At 54.1% G+C, this 18,167-nt stretch overlaps 1 protein-coding gene and 1 long non-coding RNA gene across 3 annotated transcripts in view; one reads left to right on the top strand and one right to left on the bottom strand.

The window, feature by feature from the left end:
• Positions 1-639: 639 nt before the first annotated feature.
• On the bottom strand, positions 640-16,779 carry pdgfab (platelet-derived growth factor alpha polypeptide b). Of its 2 annotated transcripts, none has more exons than XM_019873061.1 (6): positions 16,129-16,779; positions 15,535-15,613; positions 14,050-14,211; positions 11,192-11,382; positions 3,146-3,272; positions 640-1,209 (listed from the first exon to the last, which is right to left on the bottom strand). In XM_019873061.1, the coding sequence occupies exons 1-6, from the start codon at positions 16,189-16,191 to the stop codon at positions 1,196-1,198; spliced, it is 636 nt and encodes a 211-aa protein (XP_019728620.1). In that variant the 5' UTR covers positions 16,192-16,779; the 3' UTR covers positions 640-1,195. The 2 variants fall into 2 exon arrangements, with proteins under 2 accessions (XP_019728620.1, XP_019728619.1); XM_019873060.1 differs by having other exon boundaries at positions 15,535-15,631; positions 16,129-16,776.
• Positions 6,982-18,167, top strand: part of LOC109517732 (uncharacterized) — a 23,755-nt gene continuing 12,569 nt past the window's right edge. The window contains exon 1 of the long non-coding RNA XR_002168602.1: positions 6,982-7,661. This is a non-coding gene — a long non-coding RNA (uncharacterized LOC109517732). The remainder of the gene's footprint in view (positions 7,662-18,167) is intronic.

Genomic DNA, 18,167 nt, shown 5'->3' with positions numbered 1-18,167 from the left:
GGGAACGCATCATGAGCAGAAATACATTTATTGTTGAACATAAATAGATAAATTACAGTGACTGCCGTCTTTGTTTGAAAAAAAAAGGAAGGTTTGTCTTGTTTCCTCTTTGTTAAAAAAAAAAAAAAAAAAAAAAAAAAGAAAACAATGACAAATTCATATTTTGTTGTTGTTTTTGTAGGAATTCCCCCCCGGCCCCTAAAAAAAACAAGACAAAGCACAAACAGTGGCGAGACACGCAGCGGCATCGAAACGCAGCATCCTTGACGATGGTTGCGCTTTTTGGACAGCGACCGCCGTTCACTCGCCCGTTCACTCGCTCCATTTGACGGCACTTGTAGAAAATAGCCGCGTCGTCGAGAAGCCTTTGTGATGTGACCTGCGACGCCGGGCCCCCAAACAAGGAGCTCATTCATGCTCTGCTTGTTCATTCACTCCATAAGGTGGACTTTGCTCTGTGTGTGTGTGTGTGTGTGTGTGTGTGTGTGTGTGTGTGTGTGTGTGTGTGTGTGTGTTCCAGCAGACTGGGTGGCCATCGTCCTTATCAGCATGACAGTGATACGGCTGAAAAACAACTCGCGTCTACATATTTCGCACACATTCGGGACCATTTCTGACGTGTTGTTTTCTGGGTTTTTTTTGTTGCTTTTTTTTCTTCTCCCCCCGCATGGATTAAATACAGACATTCAACGAGCAATGAAAACTAGGGTAATATGTCTCATCACAAAAATAAAAGCATCTTGCCGCCACCGGCGTTCCGGCGTCGCCGTGCCGCCGTTCTCCAAAGCAATACACAAGACTCGATACGCTGTCAAGAAGAAGAAGAGGGCGACGATAGCGCAGATCGGACGCGTGCGTCCTCGACCGTCAGTCGTTCGGAAGGAGCGTCCGGGGGCGGCGACGCGGACGACCGCCTCGGCGACCTTTGGCCCGCGTGCCTTTAAAAGGAGGGCGGGGCACTCCGGCGGCCCCGCGTCGGCACGGCGCTCTCACGGTCCGGAAAGAGAGAAGCCCCTTTGGTCGTCCTCCCTTCTTGTGTCCTTTTGAGCAGGCTCCTCGTCATTGCCGGCGAGTCTTTGATGGGATTGGTTTGGAAAAGGAACGAAAAAAAGAAGCACCTTTGGCATCGTGGTTTCTTAGGTTCATCGAGGGGGAAAGTTCAGTGTGGAGCAACGATGAGCCCGCGCTGACGTCCTCACCTCACGTCCACTGGCGGGGGGGAAGAAAAGAGCTCAAGGTTAGAACGCCCACGGCCAAAATTCCAAAGGGGACCAAAGGAAGGCACAACAACCGCTGTTGGGGTTGGGTCACACTCATTGGCGCATGTGCGTCCACCGACAGACCGGAAATTTGCTTCCAAAAGTTGCAAAAACTCACGCTGGCCTCCAACAAATATTGACTTTGGCTTCGGCCACATTTCCACAAAAGCGTTTTGAGTCATTTGCTTTGTTTTGTTTTTTCCCCGTTCATCCAATTGAAGAAATCTGCGTTGCTCCCCCAAATACTGAGAAGGTCACCAAGTCCGGTCCTGGAGAGCGCCAATCCCGCCCGCCCTCCAACACGGCCCATTCAAATGATCAGCCGGCTCTGCAGAAGCCTGCTCATTTGGATTCGGATTATTCTTAACGCCAAGTCGAACGACGACGCATTATTGTTTTGAGTCTTTTCTTTTTTTCCCCACTCGAGACCCGCTTTCTCATCCAACGGTGTTCCCGAGGGCCTAAAAATGCAACACGGTGTTCTTCGGTTTCATCCCAGAATTGTTTTTCTTGATTTTTGGCCTTTGATAAGATTTGCGTTTGCTCGTGTCCGTCGCGGTGACGTGATGCGTGCGTCTCCTTCCAAACGGTGATCCGGAGGGGGAAAAAAAGCAAGCCACAACGCCGGTGCGCCCAATCGCATGCGGGCAACCTGAGAGTGACGCGGTGCCTTCGAATCGGTGCGCGCGTGCATGCGGCGGCATCATCGCCACGGAGGAGCTCGGCGCCCTCCCCCAACGCTCGCGATCGGTGGCTTGACGGTGACTGGTGGCCCGTTGGCGAGGCGAGAGGGCGGCCACCTTTTCCCCTCGCAGCTTTCCATTGAGAGGGAGAGTTGGGTGGGGGGGGGGGCGACGGGCGGGACTTTGCGTGTTATGTCGCCAAGTCCTCGTGGGCCCCGAGCTTCTTCGATTGCCTTTTTTTACCCTTTGCCCGACGGTGGCCCGAAAGCACAAAGTCGGGGAGGGGTTTGCGTGAGCACGGGGCGGGGAGGTTCAAAAGCAAAAGACGCAAGATGCGGAAAGAGCCCCGGGACAGAAGCGATGACGCACATACAGACTCGAAATGCCTTATCGTGGCACTGATCTGCTCCGCGGGAGAGAAAGGCTTCAGATCAAGGCACCGGTTTCCAAGGGGGGAGGAGAGGCAAGGGGAAGACAAGGGGAGGGCAGCGTATGCATGTGTGTGTGTGAGGGGGGGGGGGGCAGATTGTATACCTGGTGTCATGACAAGCAGCCTTTGGACATCCTGCCTCAACAGCAACACACAAATGCTCGCTCTTAAAAGACGTGTACAGCACGGGAGGCAAAGTCGTTTTCGTAGGGGGCCACTTGGGAGTTCCACGTCCCCTCAGATGTTGACGAGCATGAGCTCGTGTTGTTATGTAGCGCCGATGCGTAACCGGGTTGGAAATCAGACGTGAAAGAACACAACTGCGTTTCAATTGGGGCCGGATTTTGGTCCAAGAAAGGTGAAGTGGACGCACGCCGTTTGCATTGAACTGTGTGGCAGGCCAAATCTGGCTCGGGGCTTTGGGTTTGACACGTTGCAATGTGGCAGGAGGCGTGTCAACCTGCTCGACAAAAGGTCAACGGGTGCAAGGCAGGCGGAGGCGGGGTGGCAGGGGGAAAGAAAAGGAAAGGAAGCAAACGCCAAGAAGGCAGGAAAGGACGATTACAACGTGTAGGGCGGGACTTTGTGTGTGCGTGTGGTTTTTGTTTTTTTTGTTCTCTACCTGGAAGGCAACAAACACGTCAGGATGCTTTCACACCGAGCGTCCTCAGTTCATGGCGTTTTGTTCCATTTTATGGAGGCCACCTTGCCCAAAGGCGTCCAAAAAGCCCGACAAAAAGAGAAAAGGCCGAGAAACGGGCGATAGGCTTTACCTGTTTCCGCGTCGGAGTGCTCCACGACGTGATGCTGTGACGTGCACGCGCACTCCAGGTGGTCTTCTAATCGTACGAAGACCTCTTTGAGCTTGGGCCGCCTTTTGACGTACTCCACCTTGCCCACCTGTCGCGACGAGGAGAAGAGAAAGCTCGGTCAGCGACGAACGCGGGGCCCGACGCGGCTGCGTTCTTGCGAGCGCCGCGCTTTGGCTCAGCCGCTCCCTGAACCGTGAACGGAGCGGGGGACCGTGTCCCAACGAGCCCTAACAAGTGGAGAATGGAAGGAACGGCGCGCCGGCGACGGTGCGGCCCGAGCGGCAGACTTTGTTCCGCCGGGGCCGTCGGAGAAATCCCCCGCGACTCCCGCCGCCTCCGCCGCTGCAGACTTCAACTTGAGGCTCGGAGCAGACGCGCACCCAAACTCCCCCCTCCGTGTCCCAACACGTCCACCGCCGATATGGGAGCGTGAGGACACCCGGCCAAAAAGACTTTATACCAGACTCTGGAGTGCGCCCACCCCTCACAGACGAGCCCCGCGGTCACTGTGGGCCCGTCGCCGGCGTTCCGCTTCACCTGAAAGGTGTTGACGGGGGCGAAGGTCTGGGACCGGGAGGGTCTGCCCCCGCACGGTAGAACGACAACGAGAGAGCGGTCGCTCCTTTTAAAGAGGAGGAGGAAGAAGCACTTGAAATGGAGCAAAGAGCAACAAGAAGCGCAGGAATTCCGAGCCTGCGGCCTGGAAGCGTCGCCATTGAAGCTGTGCAGACAGGGCGGCCCGGGGGCTTAGGGGCTCGTGCAAGAGGGGAGGTGGCGCCGTGCTTTTCGGGCTCTCTGATCCAAGCGCTACGGGCAGGTAACTTCCACGTTCGTCGGCGAGGGCCCGGCGGGCGCATGGAAACAATCTCCCGACCCGACCCGGAACCTCCTCCCACTTCACCTCATCTCGAGTTCAGCGCACGGGAGAGGATATGAAGCGACAATCCTGCGGGCCGCCGCTCTCTGCCGATAACGTCGACGGCAGACGGGAGAGGCTCCCTTCCTCCGTCCCGCGCTGGCCCGCTGCCCGGCGGCGAATTAGTCACGCAGGCAGGCCAGTCAACATACCGAGTCTGTCTGGTAAAACAAAAGCATGTTGACACTCACGCAGCCCGACGTCTCTCATGCCAATGCTCTGAAGTCAAAGCTCGCGGGGGCAGCCCGAGTCAGGCGAGACTAGAAGTCGGCGCTTTCGCCTTTGTAAAAGCGTCTCGCTACTTTGTACACGGGGAAAGCACCAAGAAGATCGCGGCAGAACGGGAGGCGCGCGCTCGACGAGCCGGAGGACAACGCCATCCGGCTCTGAGACGCCGCGTCTGCCGTCATCGGGCCTTGACGCGGCGAGGGCGACGCCAAGGCGAATCCCTCCGCCGTGCGCTTGCAGGCACGGGCGGCTTAGTTGAGGGAGAGGGCGAAGGGGGCCGACTGTGATCGTCCACGTGTTACCTATTAACGTCAAGATTGTAGTTGACCCGCACAAGAAAGGCAAACACCCGTCAAGAGACTGTATCCAGGGATTTTTCTTGCGAACCGAATATGAGGACAGTATACCGGCTTGCCGTGAATTTGACCTCGAAAAACATCGCTCGTGCTCAATCGGCCTCGGGCGGCGAGCGAGCCCATCGGATGAGGGAGGACAACGAGGAGCACGCGAGCATCCGCTCTCCATGTTGTTTCCTCCCTCTGCGTGCCATTTTGGAGGCATGATGGCTTTTGGAGCGATGGGACACGGTCTCAGACCTTTTCTTTTTCTTTCGGTCTGCTCTCGCACGCACACGCACGCATGCATGAGAGCCAGCAAGGTGAAAAACAGTGTGCAAGAGTCGCCCTTCGTATTAGTCTGAGCGTGTGCTTAAACAACCTCCTGCACTGCCTACTTTGTCAACACTCTCTCCCATATCTCTCATCTCGCACGCATGCGTGTGTGTAGGGGTGGGGGGGGGTGCGGGCGTGTGCACGCGCACTTTATGGAAAGGTGTTAACAGGGAAGTCCCTCCCGCCTCTTTGCTGGCAAGATTTATTTTGCGTACAAAGGCTTCTCATCCGGCGCAGAGTCAATGACTTCCCACATAAAACACACATCAGAAAAGAGACCCGAGTGCTACGACGAGCCCCCCCCCCCACCCCCCACCGACACTCTTTGTATAAATCAAACTGCTCCCGAGAAAGCCGGGGCCCTGAGAAAGAGTCCCTTGAGCGGCTTGGGGGGAATGATATCCGATCTGCGAGGTTGGGGTGAGGCAGGGGGGCTCTGGGAAGCGCACCCCTTCACCCCCCGCCCCCTCCCCTTCAGACAAGAGCCTCTGTGTGAAGCCGACCGTCTTGCTCGCCTTTAATTGGGAATTCCCTGAGCGCCGATGAGAGCATGACGGAGGGGAAAGTTTTACTCATGCCTTCCAAGGAAAACACAACGGGGATGTGGATGGACACCGAGGGGCGGCAAACATTTGGAAGCGGGACAAAAATGGAGCAAAAATAAATGGGGAAAAATTGGTTGAGAGAAGGCAGGGACTGAAAGTGAGCGAGCGAGCGAGGAGGAAACCGTCCCGCTTGCGCCCCGCAAAAAGAAAGGACCCCGAGGAAGTCCGCCGGCGAGAAAGAAGAGGTGATCTTCCCACGCAGGCGGAGGAAAAGCGCCAAGAGGCGAGACAAGGACCTGCTCCTGCCGCCGCCCTCTCCCTCAACCCGTCACAACGTGCTTTCGGGCCGACGGGCGGCGCGCGCCCGACAAGAAAGGGGAGCATTTATCACGTCTGGAGGTAATCCGCGATGCCCGCAAAGACCCGGCGCGGCTCCGTTCCCGAAATCTTAACGGATGGCCAGATGTGGATATCCGAGGGCGGCAGAAGGCGCCGGATCAAATTTCAAAGAATCCCCCCGGATGGCGTCTTTATGATCCTGCGCAGAACAATGGAGGAGGTCACGGAGGTCAACCGAGCAGACGGCTGGAAAGGGCGAGGAAGAGCGAGCGAGGGAGTCCACCGCGACTTGGCATGACAGACGATCAGACTCCAGCAGCGGACGAGGGAGTGGAGGATGAAGTCACGGCGGAGAAAAGGAAAGGAAAGGAAAGGAAAGGAAAGGGAAAAAAAAAATCAAGCATATTCAAAGACTACGTGATGCGATGAAGCCGGCGCGGCGCTAGTCCGGCGACCCCGCGGCCTGGACGGGATCCTCCCATGACCCGCTGGGCTTCGCCAAAATGTCTTCAAATGCTTCTTCTTCTTTATTGAGAGCCCGCAAAGGGGCTCCAAACGGTTTCTTTTTTGCTGTCCAGCTGTCAGTGCACCGCCGGTTGTTACAAGTGCGCATTTCATTCCAATCTGGTGTTCTATGTGCGCTCGGCGCTAATGTTTGCCGCCGCTGTTCACGTTCACATCAACGCGTACGCCGTACGGATGCTCTCGTCGACCGTTGAGATGTCATTTCTGTCTGGCCTTTTTAGCGATTGCGCGCGTCCCTGGTTTTGCTCGAAGCGTGACTATTCTTGCTGCCGCACACGTTTTCCATTTCTGCTCTCTCTACGGCACGGGCGTCCAACTCAAGGCCCGGGGGCCAGATCCGGCTCGCCGTCATTTTATGTGGCCCGCGAAAGCGAATCATGTGCGTCCACTTGTATGATCCCCGCAAATGTCCCACGTTGAGATTTTGCCGTCCTATTGTCACCCTCTTTGCACTCACTTGAACAATAATCGAACAAACCAATAGTTGACTCATTTGATTGCGTACAAGGAATCGGTTTCACTGTCGTAGCGGCCCTCGGAGGGAAGACGTCACACACACTTCTTCTATTCTGTGCTACAACAGACAGAGTGAGGGTCCGCTATCTGACCTGCTGTCACCAAGGTAACAGTCAGAGGCTGGGAAGGGGGCGGGAGCGGGTGCGGGCGGGGGTCGGGTGGCCCGGACCCCCGCCCTCAGCGGCGCGGCTGCATCCGCCTGGCCTCTGTCAGGCCTCCGCTTTGATCGTGCGGCCATCAACACTTCATTACTCTGCGGCCCCGTCTCTCTCCCTCGCACACAAATGGCCTTGTCGCCACGCTGCGGTGGGGGAGTTTATGGAGCGTAACATAGAGCGCACTCTGTCTCCTCCCCCCATCCCCAACACACACACACACACACAGACGAAAACAATCTCCCTCTTAGGTTTACACAGATGTGAGCCGATGACCCCGGAGGACCTCTGCCAAATACTCGTACACGGGGCCATCAAAAGTGACTTGTTGCCAAAATACGGCAGCGCGATGAGATGAAGCTACCTTATACGGCGTCAGCTTGAAACCAGTTGACATAAGTCGGCGTGCTCCCATCGCTCATTTGGAGGAAACCGCATGGAAAGTTCTCGTGAGTAAATTGAGATACTTTTCACATCAAAACGTGCAAAGAAAAAAATGGACCGCCGGCTGCCGGAATCGCATGGCTGCTTGAGCTTTACGACGTCGATCATTTCTTTCGATTTCCTGCACGAAATTCAACCGTGTTTGGGTGCGAGCAGGAGCCGTCACAATATGAGAGCTGAAATGATTGCTCTCGTGGAGTTAGGTCAGCAAAAACTTGCTTTTAGACAATTCAACGCTAAGTGCAGAGCGATGAACCAAATCTCGCTACGGTGTGAATGGAGCCCGCTAGCTAGCAAACAGGCAAACGCATCCACCTAATGCTTTGACCTTGGTGTGGAGCTCTGCCGGACCTCTGACCCGCCTTCCGAATAAGGACGCCTCGCCCAATTCGTGAACGAGCGAGACCAAAGGCGAATGAGTTGGAGCCGCGTCGTGGCCTGTTTACTGGCGCGAGAACAAACAGAGAGAGGCAGCGCTATTCATACGTGCGAACACACGTACGCGCACAATGTGGGGAAGAATGCGAGAGCGCGCTCACGCCTGGACCGACTTCCTGTCCGAACAGTCTTAGCAATACTGGACACGGAGGGAGAAGAGCCAAAATAGGCAGACCCTTCTTCTTTTCTCGCCCACGTCCCGACTCAAGTTGCCTTGAGCTGCTGCCTCTGAAGCCGCTCGTTTACAAAAGCTTCGAGCAGGTCCGGGATGCACCCGCGCCTCACCCCCAAATCAGCTGGCCCAAGGCTTCGAGCTCGCCAGCAACCCAAATGACGACGACGGCTGTAGAAAATGGATGGATGGAAGGATTTTTGTTTTTTTAGTGACTGTTAAGTTTTCAACTAAATATGATGCCGTCGTAATTTTGTCCAAAAATCCAGACCACAAGTGGCCTCAAAATCAGATTTGATTTTTTTTCGATGAAAATGTCTTTTGTCGAAAAGGACAAAGCTTGATTAGTCACCGCCCCGAATAAAACTGTCAGTTTTCCATTTCATTTAGACCGCGGTACTTTTACGCATCAAATCCGACGGACATTTTGAACCGTGAGGGACAAAATAATTTGAGGTTGGGGGCATTGATAGCATTTGGAAAAAAAAGGATCAATCACACCAGTATTTTGTTCCCGACAAAAATGTTGGCGAGCTCGCTAGGAAGTCCGTCAGTCCCAAACATAGCTAGCTGGCGTCTCGCCCAAAGGTCAGCTGGGATAGGCTCCGGCTCACTCAGGGGATGGCTTGTCTTTTAACTGCGTCGGTTTGAAAACGTTTGCTTCTTCAAAGTCCAAAACAATGAAATATTTGGCCCCCGCTCCGGCAGCCAAGCTGCAACCGTGTCAGACAGGGGGCAAAGTGGCACGGATCGCGACATTCCATCCGGACGGAGGCTCGCTCACCAGCGTCTCTCCCCAAGCAGTCGCCGTCTCGTTTGAGGCCAGACAGAGCTCCGATTGACGCTGCGGACCGGCTCGCATGAGAAATAAGACGTGTTTGTGTGCAGACTGGCTCTTCCGCTTCCACATGAGTCAGCATTTCTAAACGTTTCAAGACCGGAGCGTCTGACCGGATCCCAGTTAAATCCGGTGGCGGGAGGGGAGGCCAAATCAGGCCAAAACAGCATCTGAAGCGCGGGACTCGACGTTTACGGCTTTGAATTTGAAATTTGTCACCTTTGCTCGATGAAATGTTATCAACGTATTCCAACAGACGTCATCGGCAAGCGTTTCTCTTGCTCCACATGGTGGATGTGCATGCTCGTGGACGTGCCCAATCAGATTTGAGCCTCTCGACGTTGCCACGTCAATCTCATCTGCTCAGGGGCTTTGGAATCAGGGCCGCCGACGATTGTAACTCAACGTCTGAGCAATGGAAGTAGAATTTTATGGCCGTAACGTCGCAAAGCAACCAAATTCATTTTACAGGTTCAACCTGTCCAAGAAACGTGCGGTGGGACACCCGACATGGGAAGCTGACAGGTCACCAGACGCCGCCCCTATTTCTTTGAGAAGAAACGCACTGAAAAAAATGACAAACTCTAATTGAGTCGATTCAATGCACCATTGTTTGTCAGTGTGGAAAAAAAACCACGAGATAAGACATGGGAAGAAATGAAGAGCAACTCCCAAAGTATGCTCTCATGGCAGGGGTCCAGTGTGGGATCTGGGAACCCAAAAAAATCCACCTCGGCACATCGCGTCATAAGACAAACAAACAAACAAGAGATTTTGGAGACGTGGTAGGGATGCGCAAGGTCGGGGAAAAGGCGCGACGAGATGCCGCAAGAGGAAAACTCTGAGGCCCGGTTACCAAATGGACCGCCGGCCACTGTCCAAATCCAAAGGCGGACTCTGGCGAGCAAACGGCCATCAATTCACACGGCGAAGCGTGGACAGAGCGTCGTCCCGATGATTAAAGAGCAGAGACAATAGAGTCCAGACTCAAACACACAAGACAAAGAAGCGTTCCAAGTCTGCGCCGGGCTCATAGCTGCCGTGCCTTTCAGCGCAGCGACGTCTAAATACAGCAGACGTTTGACTCATCTCAAGCCACCGCGTCCACGCTCCTGACGCTGAACAGAAAAGGGAGACGTGTTTGAAGCGAGCACAGAGGCTTCTGGGAACCGCATGCCCCCCCCCACCCCACCCCAAAAAAACAACAAAAAGTCCTTTCAGTCCCTCGCTCTTTGTCACGGGGCATCCTCCGGGCTTCCGGACAAGACAAAGAGACAAACAGACAGACTAGCCGGACTGCAGACAGCCATGAGAAATTCATTTACGGATATTTTGATCGTCAACAAGAAGATCTGATGCGCGTATGAACAAGGTCGGGTTGGCTTGCGTTGAAGCTGCAAGGGCCTGCCGGGGTCACGGAGTTCATTCAAAGCGGCGGGAGGAACAATGAATGCAAGCTTGCTGCCAAGATGGAGGGAGTCACCCTCAAGATCAGAAATCCAAATCGGGCTTCCCTTCATCTTTGAGGGCGAGCGGCTCGACTCTGAGCTTCTCATCTTCTCTCGAAGGGAGAGCCCGCCGGTCACCCGGCGGAGGAAACTTATTTCGGTCGCTTGTATCCGGGTAAAGTTAGCCTGGTGCCCGCGCTCGTGCGTATCGACGCGTGTTTCAGCGTTTCGAGATTCCGAGGTTTAGCTTGGAGCCTCGGTTTCCACAATTCGCGGTTGAGTCTCCAAACGTTATGAAAGACTTCCGTCTAGCGACTCATTTTACCAGAAAAGGCAAAAGCAGAACATCCATTCCGAGGTTTAGCTTGGAGCCTCGGTTTCCACAATCGTGGTTCAGTCTCCAGACGTCATGAAAGACTTCCGTCTAGCGACTCCAGAATGTCACGTGTCATTTTACCGGAAAAGGCAATAGCAGAACATCCGGAAGAGGCGCGCCAGGGTTGCAGGAAATTTAGCAACAACAACAACAATTGTTTCTTGGGGTTTTCTTTCAAAGAACAGTGGAACCCCTTTTCAAGTGGCCCCGTCCCGTTTCCAACGTGTCCACCCCCATCACGTTCACGTTTCAAAGGCCCAACGTCACCTCGTTCATTTTCCGTTTGCCGATTTTGCTTCCAAAGAACACCTTGATCACGTCGTGACGACCGCCCGACCATAACGAACGGCGGGAAGCTAAGCGCCGTTTTGGCCCGGTTTGTCACGTGCGGCCTACCTTGACGGTGCGGTGGCTCTTGCGCGAGGGTTGGCAGCGCATGTTGCTGGTGTTGCAGCAGCCCGTGCAGCGCTTCACCTCCACGCAGGGCGGCCATATCAGGAAGTTGGCCGACGTGGGGTCCACCTGGCTCCTGGGGATCTCGTAGATCACCGTACGCGTCTTGCACGCCGCCGGGACCGCCTCCTCCACTGCGGGGGGGAGAAGGAACGGAGGGAGGAGGGCAATGAATGGCCAATTTCCCACCAGGCTGCCGCCATGTGCCCTTTGGGCTCATTCGACGACCCGATGACTCGGTTTGTCTCGCCTCGGACCGCAGCCAACCCGCTTTGACAACCGGGACACTTGCCCCAAAGTCTTGGCTCACACCTACTGAGCAATTCTTTGGATGCGAGGTCCATCAAAAGCAGCCTTGGACGACTTTGGGGGTTGGAAGAATAGGAAACGCAAACACCCCCGACTCTATCTTGTCACGTCACGGTCAGTAAGCGACCCGTCACTTTGCTCCATATCATGCCAAAGGAGTTTGGGGGAAAGGATCGAGGATTGAACAGAAAGCCGACGGCCAAATGGCGGTTCCCGTGTGAACAACCCGACATCAAAAATTCAAATCTCGCCATCTCTGCCTATGTGAGCCACGATGAGGTCAAGTCAAATATCATCCGTTGAAATTCGGTTGAGCCGTGACTGTAAAATCAGAACACCTCCACGTCCATCAAGAGCTCGATACTAAAAGGAAATAAAATGATACGAAATTAAAAGAACAGCTCAAAAACAGGAAATATACAATTCCGTTCAGTCTCTGCTCATGTGCGCACGTTCCGAAATGTAAACGGCGCATCTCTGATCGACCCTGAACTGCAATGAAATGAATCCCAGAAAGTCAAATGGGAGAACAGCTCAAAAACAGGAAATATACAATTCCGTTCCTTCTCTGCTCATGTGCACACGTTCCAAAATGTAAACGGCGCATCTCTGATCGTGTGAACTGCAATGAAATGAATCCCAGGAAGTCAAATGGGATTTTTTTTTTTTGTTTGTTTGTTTCAAACGAAACCGCAGCACCGCTTTTGTCAACTGCTCGACATGATCGAAAATTCCATTTCAGCGGCTCCATCGAAGTCATAGGTGTCAAAGTCAGGTCCTGCAGGGCCGCCCTGCTCGACATGATCGAAAATTCCATTTCAGCGGCTTCATCAAAGTCGTAGGTGTCAAAGTATAGGTCCCGCATGTTTTCCGACTCTCCCTGTTGCGACGCGCCCGGTTCAAATGAACAGGTTCAATGGCAGGCTGCCGCAGAGCTTGCAGGATGAGCTGATCATTTGAATCGGCTCTGTTGCAACACGGAGACTCGCAAAACATGCGGGACGGCGGCCCTCCAGGACCGCATGTTTGACACCTACAATCGAAGTGAACCACTGTGTCGCAAAAACAAATAAAATGTTGTCGAATTCAATGAGAACGTTTGAAAATTTCAAAAAAGATGACATTGAATTGAGTTGCGTAACCAATTTGAGCAGCGATTGTTTAAAATCAAATATTTAATCAATGAAGTAAAACCAAATGTGCTCATCCCTGCAGACTGTCAAACCACAGTAAAATAGGACCAAATAAAAGGCCATGAATCGAAAGTGGAGAGAGCAAAATCAAAGACCGCATTGAATGGAGTCGGCTTGGTGAGTTTTCGTCGATGTTTAGGCCCTCAAATGACGAATCGATACGGAGAAGAATCATGACAAGAAGAGGAAGAAGAATTTCTGCCGAAACGCAACAGGGACCCCTCAGCGGACCCGAATGAGATTCATTTCCTTTGGAGCATCTGGGAAAGGGACTGACCGCTGACCCCCGCCGTGTTATCATTCCACGTCATACGCTCGAATCGCCAGCAAACGGATTCCGTAAAGGAAGCTCGTGCTTCCAGCATACTCGGCGCACCCCATCACGCGCTTGGCATGAAATCGGAGCAAAGGCAAAGCGCGCCGCGGACGGCAGTCTCGCGCGCTCGCTCTCCCTCCACGCCTCGATGAGATGCGGCAGCGAGCGCTCGGCGTTTGATGAAGAAATGCGACGGAAGGTTTCGGCGAGCTGCAACTTGACGCCTTGAATGTCTGGAATTTCCACGCTCCGGGATATGTTCCTCTCCTGACGCGCGTCTCGCCTCTCTCATAAAGACGAGCCGCGCCGCCATCGCAAAGCCAGCCAAAATGAGACGATCAGTGTGAAGGGGAGCTCAAGTACAATAAGACGCTTACGAGACTTGCGCACGCCTAGCATGCGTCTTATTGGTGCTATCATGCAACTTCAGTCCAGCAGGGGGAGAAAAAAAAAAAAACACTGTGAGAAAAAAAAACGGTGTTTTTTTTTTTCTCACAGTGTTTTTTTTTTCTTTTGAAGTGCAAAAATATCCTGTATCCAAATAGTCCATCACTCCATTGAATATTCGGTGGGATGCTTGAATAGGAAAGCGTTTCTTGGCCGCGATCTTCCGTTCAACTCTCCTCTTTTATTGCCCCTTTTGTGGTGCGCCGCAAAATTAAAACGTTGCTGCTCAAAAAGTTGAGGGCGGCAGAAAAAAGGAGAAAATGATTCCATCCATTTCTAAAAAAAAAATAGAAATAATAATAATAATAAATGACATTCACATTGTTTTTAGAAATATTGAATCCAATCGCAAAATAATCCTCGTCATAAAATGAAGAAAGGACAGGAATACAATTGAATTCATGGAGCTCATTCCAAGTAAAAAAGTAGATTGCCAATGGACTTTTTTTTGTGGGGGGGCGGGGGGGGTGTACCGTCGCCGATCGTGAATCACAAGCCGAGCGCACGTTCGAATGGCGACGTGGAGTCAGTCTCACCGAGGCTCCTCTTGCGGCGGCTGTGGAGCTGCGAGCTCTTCAGGTCGCCGTAGAAACCCGGATGGCGGGAGGAATTCTTGTGCGGGTGCTGCTGGTGCGGCCGCTGCTGGTGGCGCGGGTGCTTGTGATGCTTGGGCCCCTCGAAGACATCGTTTCCCGTACCTCGTCAAAAGACAAAGCGGCCGCGTTAATGCTGCCGCCCCGTCCGGCCGGCTCCGCTTCAAAAGCTCCTGGCTCGGAGATTTCGCCCGAGCGCGCCGCGCCGGCGTCCGCTTGAGTCGCTCGACGACGTCGGCGCTTATCGGCGGTGGAAAGTCTGCGGGTGGGTCAGCGCGTCGACACAAAGCGCCCGTTGTCCCGGCTCTCGTTCGGCCGATCGACAAGCGCGCCTTGTACACCTCATCTGATCGAGCTTGTTTTGGTCCCCGCCCGGGATATTTCGGAGCTCGGCGCAATCAAATGAGAAAGCCTGCTCACAGAGAGCGGCGCGCGGATGTTTGCGGAGCGGGCGGGGGTCCACCTGCCTGCGCGTGGACACCTGCGCCCTCCGCGTAAACACGCGTCATCTCGCGTATCGCTCGTTTAAAGCCCGCCGCGTGGGCCAAGCGTGACGCACGACGGGGTGTTGGTGTGCTTCTCCCAGCGCTCGCACAAGCGCCGCTTTCGAAACGCACGAGACATCGTGCGGCGGCTTGTTTTTCCGACGCTTTGGCCGGGCAAAAATTGTGCTCACGGCGTTCGCGCAATTGAGAAAAGCTGAGTGCTCGTCCTTCAGCATCCAGCCATCCAATTTCCCATCCAGCCTATCCCAGCCGTCTTTGGGCAGCAGGAGTAGGCGGGGGACACCCTGAAGCGGTTGCCAGCCAATCGCAGGGCACACACATAATCGAAGAGCCATTTGCGCTCGCAATCACAATCGGGGGACAATTTCATGTCATTTCAAGTGTTCAATCAGCCTGCCGTGCATTTTTTTGGAAATGTGGGAGGAAAGCGGAGTACCCAGAGAAAACCCACGCGCGCCCGGGGAGAACATGCAAACTCCAGGCAGGAAGGCCTCAGCCGGCCGGGATGGAACCGCCGGGCCGCCGTCCTTCAGCATTCACTCAACAAACAGCTGCAAAGCACGAAAAGACGAATGCTCATCTCGCAGCGTTCACTCCATCGGAATTTTGCATGGGCAAAAAAGTGTTCTGAATGCTCGTCCTTCAGCATTCGCTCAATAAAGAGGCACAAAAAGTGTGCATACAAAAAGAAACGATCATCTCTCGGCATTTCACTCAAGAAATACTTTGGACGTGCGACAAAAGGCTGAGGAAGACCCGAGCCAATAGTTGCGGACGACGAAGCAGACGACAGCGTGCGCCAAGGCGCTCCGAACGGGGCCTTGGCCTGTGACGTCACGTGACCTCGACCCGTCAAGCCCGTCTCGCAAACGCTCGCTCGCTCGCTTGAAATGAAATCAAAGGATCAAGAGGCAGAATTTACCTACGGAGTCAATTTCTAGGAGCCGCTGGAGGTCGCTGATGCTGCGGATTTCACTGTGCGACAGTCTGTCGATCAGCTCCTGGGGAAAGTGCACTTCCTTCAGCGCCGAACGGGGTGGGGGGGGGGGGGAGAGAAATTCAACAAGGGGACAGTGAGTTAGAGATTCGTGGGGGGAGGGGCTGCAATTAAAATCACTCTGCTGATCCGTTCGGGAAGAATTCTTCCATGCTCGAGCTTTTCTTTCTTTTTCAATTCGTGCAATAATGCATCAAAAAAGTGCGTGGTGCTACGGTAAAGTGCAATGTGCGCAATTTTTTTTTTTTGTGGGGGGGGGGGGGTTGCACTTGTCGCGCAGGCGACAAGTTGTGGTGGTCTCACACTCACTATTTATATCACCAAGAGCAGTTCTCATGAAGTTTGCCCACTTGGCTCAGCCTACAAACAAATTCGGCGACAAAAGCCCAAAATAACCAGAGCGGGTTGGACAACTCTGCTTTCTTTCGAGGTGGGCGGGGGGGGAAGGGGGCTCGAATCAAATAGACAAGCAAGCGCGCATTTACTGTTTTTTGTGGTGGTTGTTTTTTTTTTCCTTACCTGAGCGGTGGCCAACAGCAGGTACGTCGTCCACAGCAGGAAGTAAGAAATTGCGGCTCTCATCTCCCTTTTGAATTGGACTGAACCCCAAACGAGACGAAGCGGTGGTGGAGGAGCCGCGCAGTCGCTCCTGGCCCCCGAGGACCCTCGACCATCCCCTCAGGGCGGGGGAGAGAAAGCGAGAGCTTTTTGCTTTTGCTCCACTCGAGATTTGCGCGGAAGAAAGTGTTTAGCGTGTGTTTGGAATGTGTGTGTGCGTGTGTGTGTGTGTGTGTGCGCGCGCGCTAGTGTGCGTGCGCGCGCGCGTCGCAGTTCTTTTCACTCCTGCGCAGCAACAAACTGCGCGGCGCGGCTCGGCATAGCTCCTGAAAAAGTGGGACAATCCCAAGTCGAGGCAGAAGCGCGGCGCACTTGTCCTTCGCAGCCTCGCACGCGCGCACCCGCCGGCCCGCCCCAAGAATCCGTCCTTTTCCCTTTTCCTTGAAGTTCTCTCGAAGCAAAAGCCAAGGTAATCCAGTGGGGAAATCCTCTCGGAAATGCCAAACGCGAGCCCGAAGAAGTGCGGCGGCGCGGGGGCGAAGTTGCGCTCCGTTGGCGTCGAGGCATCCGCGGCGCGCGCGCACACTGGAGTGCAACCCGAGTGAGAGCGAGCGTGCGAGCGGCCGCTTATTATAGAGAGAGGCGGCGGGCAAGCGCTTGCGCCTCCCCTCGCGTCTCCCTGATGCTGCGTCGCCCTCCGCAGGGGGAGCTGCTTGCCGACTCAAAGAGCATGCCGCAGCGAACGCGCGCGCGCGCGCGCACGCGCGCCCTCCTCAAACTTTTGACAAAAAAAAAAAAATGCTCTCCAAGCGACTGCCATCAGGATCGACGTGAAGCATCGGATGCTTCCGCGTACGTCTAAAAGGAGACCGATTTGTTTTTCCGAAAAGCATCTCTTGAAATCAAAGATGGCCAAGATGCTGGGGGGGCACATAGCTCCTAACCAAGTGGATGATAAAAATACTGTACGTGTTCTTTTTTTAATCCTGCATTTTCTTTCCAACGTCTAATAGATCCAACGTCCTCAGCCAACAACAAAGAGTTTGACGCAAACATGTCGAACATTTCGCCGCTGACTTCGACATCCGCTGCCTTCCGCCAATGTCGTCGTGGTGATGTCACGGCTCGGACGCGGTGAGTCACCTTGCTCGGAGGCCGACCCTTCACATTCTGGTGGGAAATGGAAAGAGGGGGGGGCGGGAAAAAAACGATAAGCGGCAGGATGCGATGCCTTGCGAGGGAGGATTCCCTCTTGGGGAAACGTGACGCCCATGGCTAAGGGAAATCGTCGCGTCGTAAGAATAACGTGCCGCTTATCTGAGACGGATCGATTCCAACATTTCACTGCAAATGCTTGCCATGACCCAAATAGTGGATTTCAAGGCTGGTCCCGATGTCTTCGGAACGCACGACTTTTTAGTAACGTTTGACGACGTTTGGACATCCGGAACAATTGCCTTGAGCCCGCGCATCTGATCGCAACCGCTGACTTGCAGGTACGCCCACGAGAACCAAAGAAAATGAAATTCCCGATCAAAAACGAGCCGGTGATTTGTCCCTTCGGGCCACGCGTTCACACCGCGTCACGTCATTTCTCGGACATTTGCGCTCATTTTCCACTCCATCTGGAGGGGAATGCCATTTGTCTTTGCCCAAGGCAAAGTTTTGTGAAGCAAAAGCAGGCTCTGCTTCCATCGTCGCCTGTTTCACTTCTTCGCAAGCTCGCAGGCAACACGTTTACTGGCAACCATGTGCCCAGCAAACATGTTTAACCCTATAAAAGGACTTTTATAGTCGGCGGCGCACAGTAAACCGAGCCGTAAAGAGCCGGCGGAGAGCGCGAGTGAAGGGGCGATGACTCCCGTTTCCCTGCAGGCCACACATTGAGTTCCTCGCAGGGGGCAAGTGGGGCCTAGGGTAGCGTGGGTGGTGGGAGCTATGATTTCGCAGTCCCTTGACATTATGTGAGCATGTTTGTTTGTTTTGTTTTTATGGGGGGG

This window comes from Hippocampus comes, unplaced genomic scaffold (genome assembly GCF_001891065.2).
Source record: "Hippocampus comes isolate QL1 unplaced genomic scaffold, H_comes_QL1_v1.1 scaffold522, whole genome shotgun sequence".
Lineage (NCBI taxonomy): Eukaryota > Metazoa > Chordata > Actinopteri > Syngnathiformes > Syngnathidae > Hippocampus > Hippocampus comes.
Note: the sequence above shows the minus strand (reverse complement) of the source record. Positions and strands in the feature narration are given on the sequence as shown.

Bases quoted from the DNA above. Each gene is read 5' to 3' on its own strand.
- pdgfab (XM_019873060.1), bottom strand. From the start codon at position 16,191: ATGAGAGCCGCAATTTCTTACTTCCTGCTGTGGACGACGTACCTGCTG. The intron at 15,632-16,128 runs GTAAGGAAAAAA...TCGGCGCTGAAG, and splicing joins TGCTGTTGGCCACCGCTCAG to GAAGTGCACTTTCCCCAGGA. The intron at 11,383-14,049 runs GTGAGACTGACT...TCCCCCCCGCAG, and splicing joins CCGCCGCAAGAGGAGCCTCG to TGGAGGAGGCGGTCCCGGCG.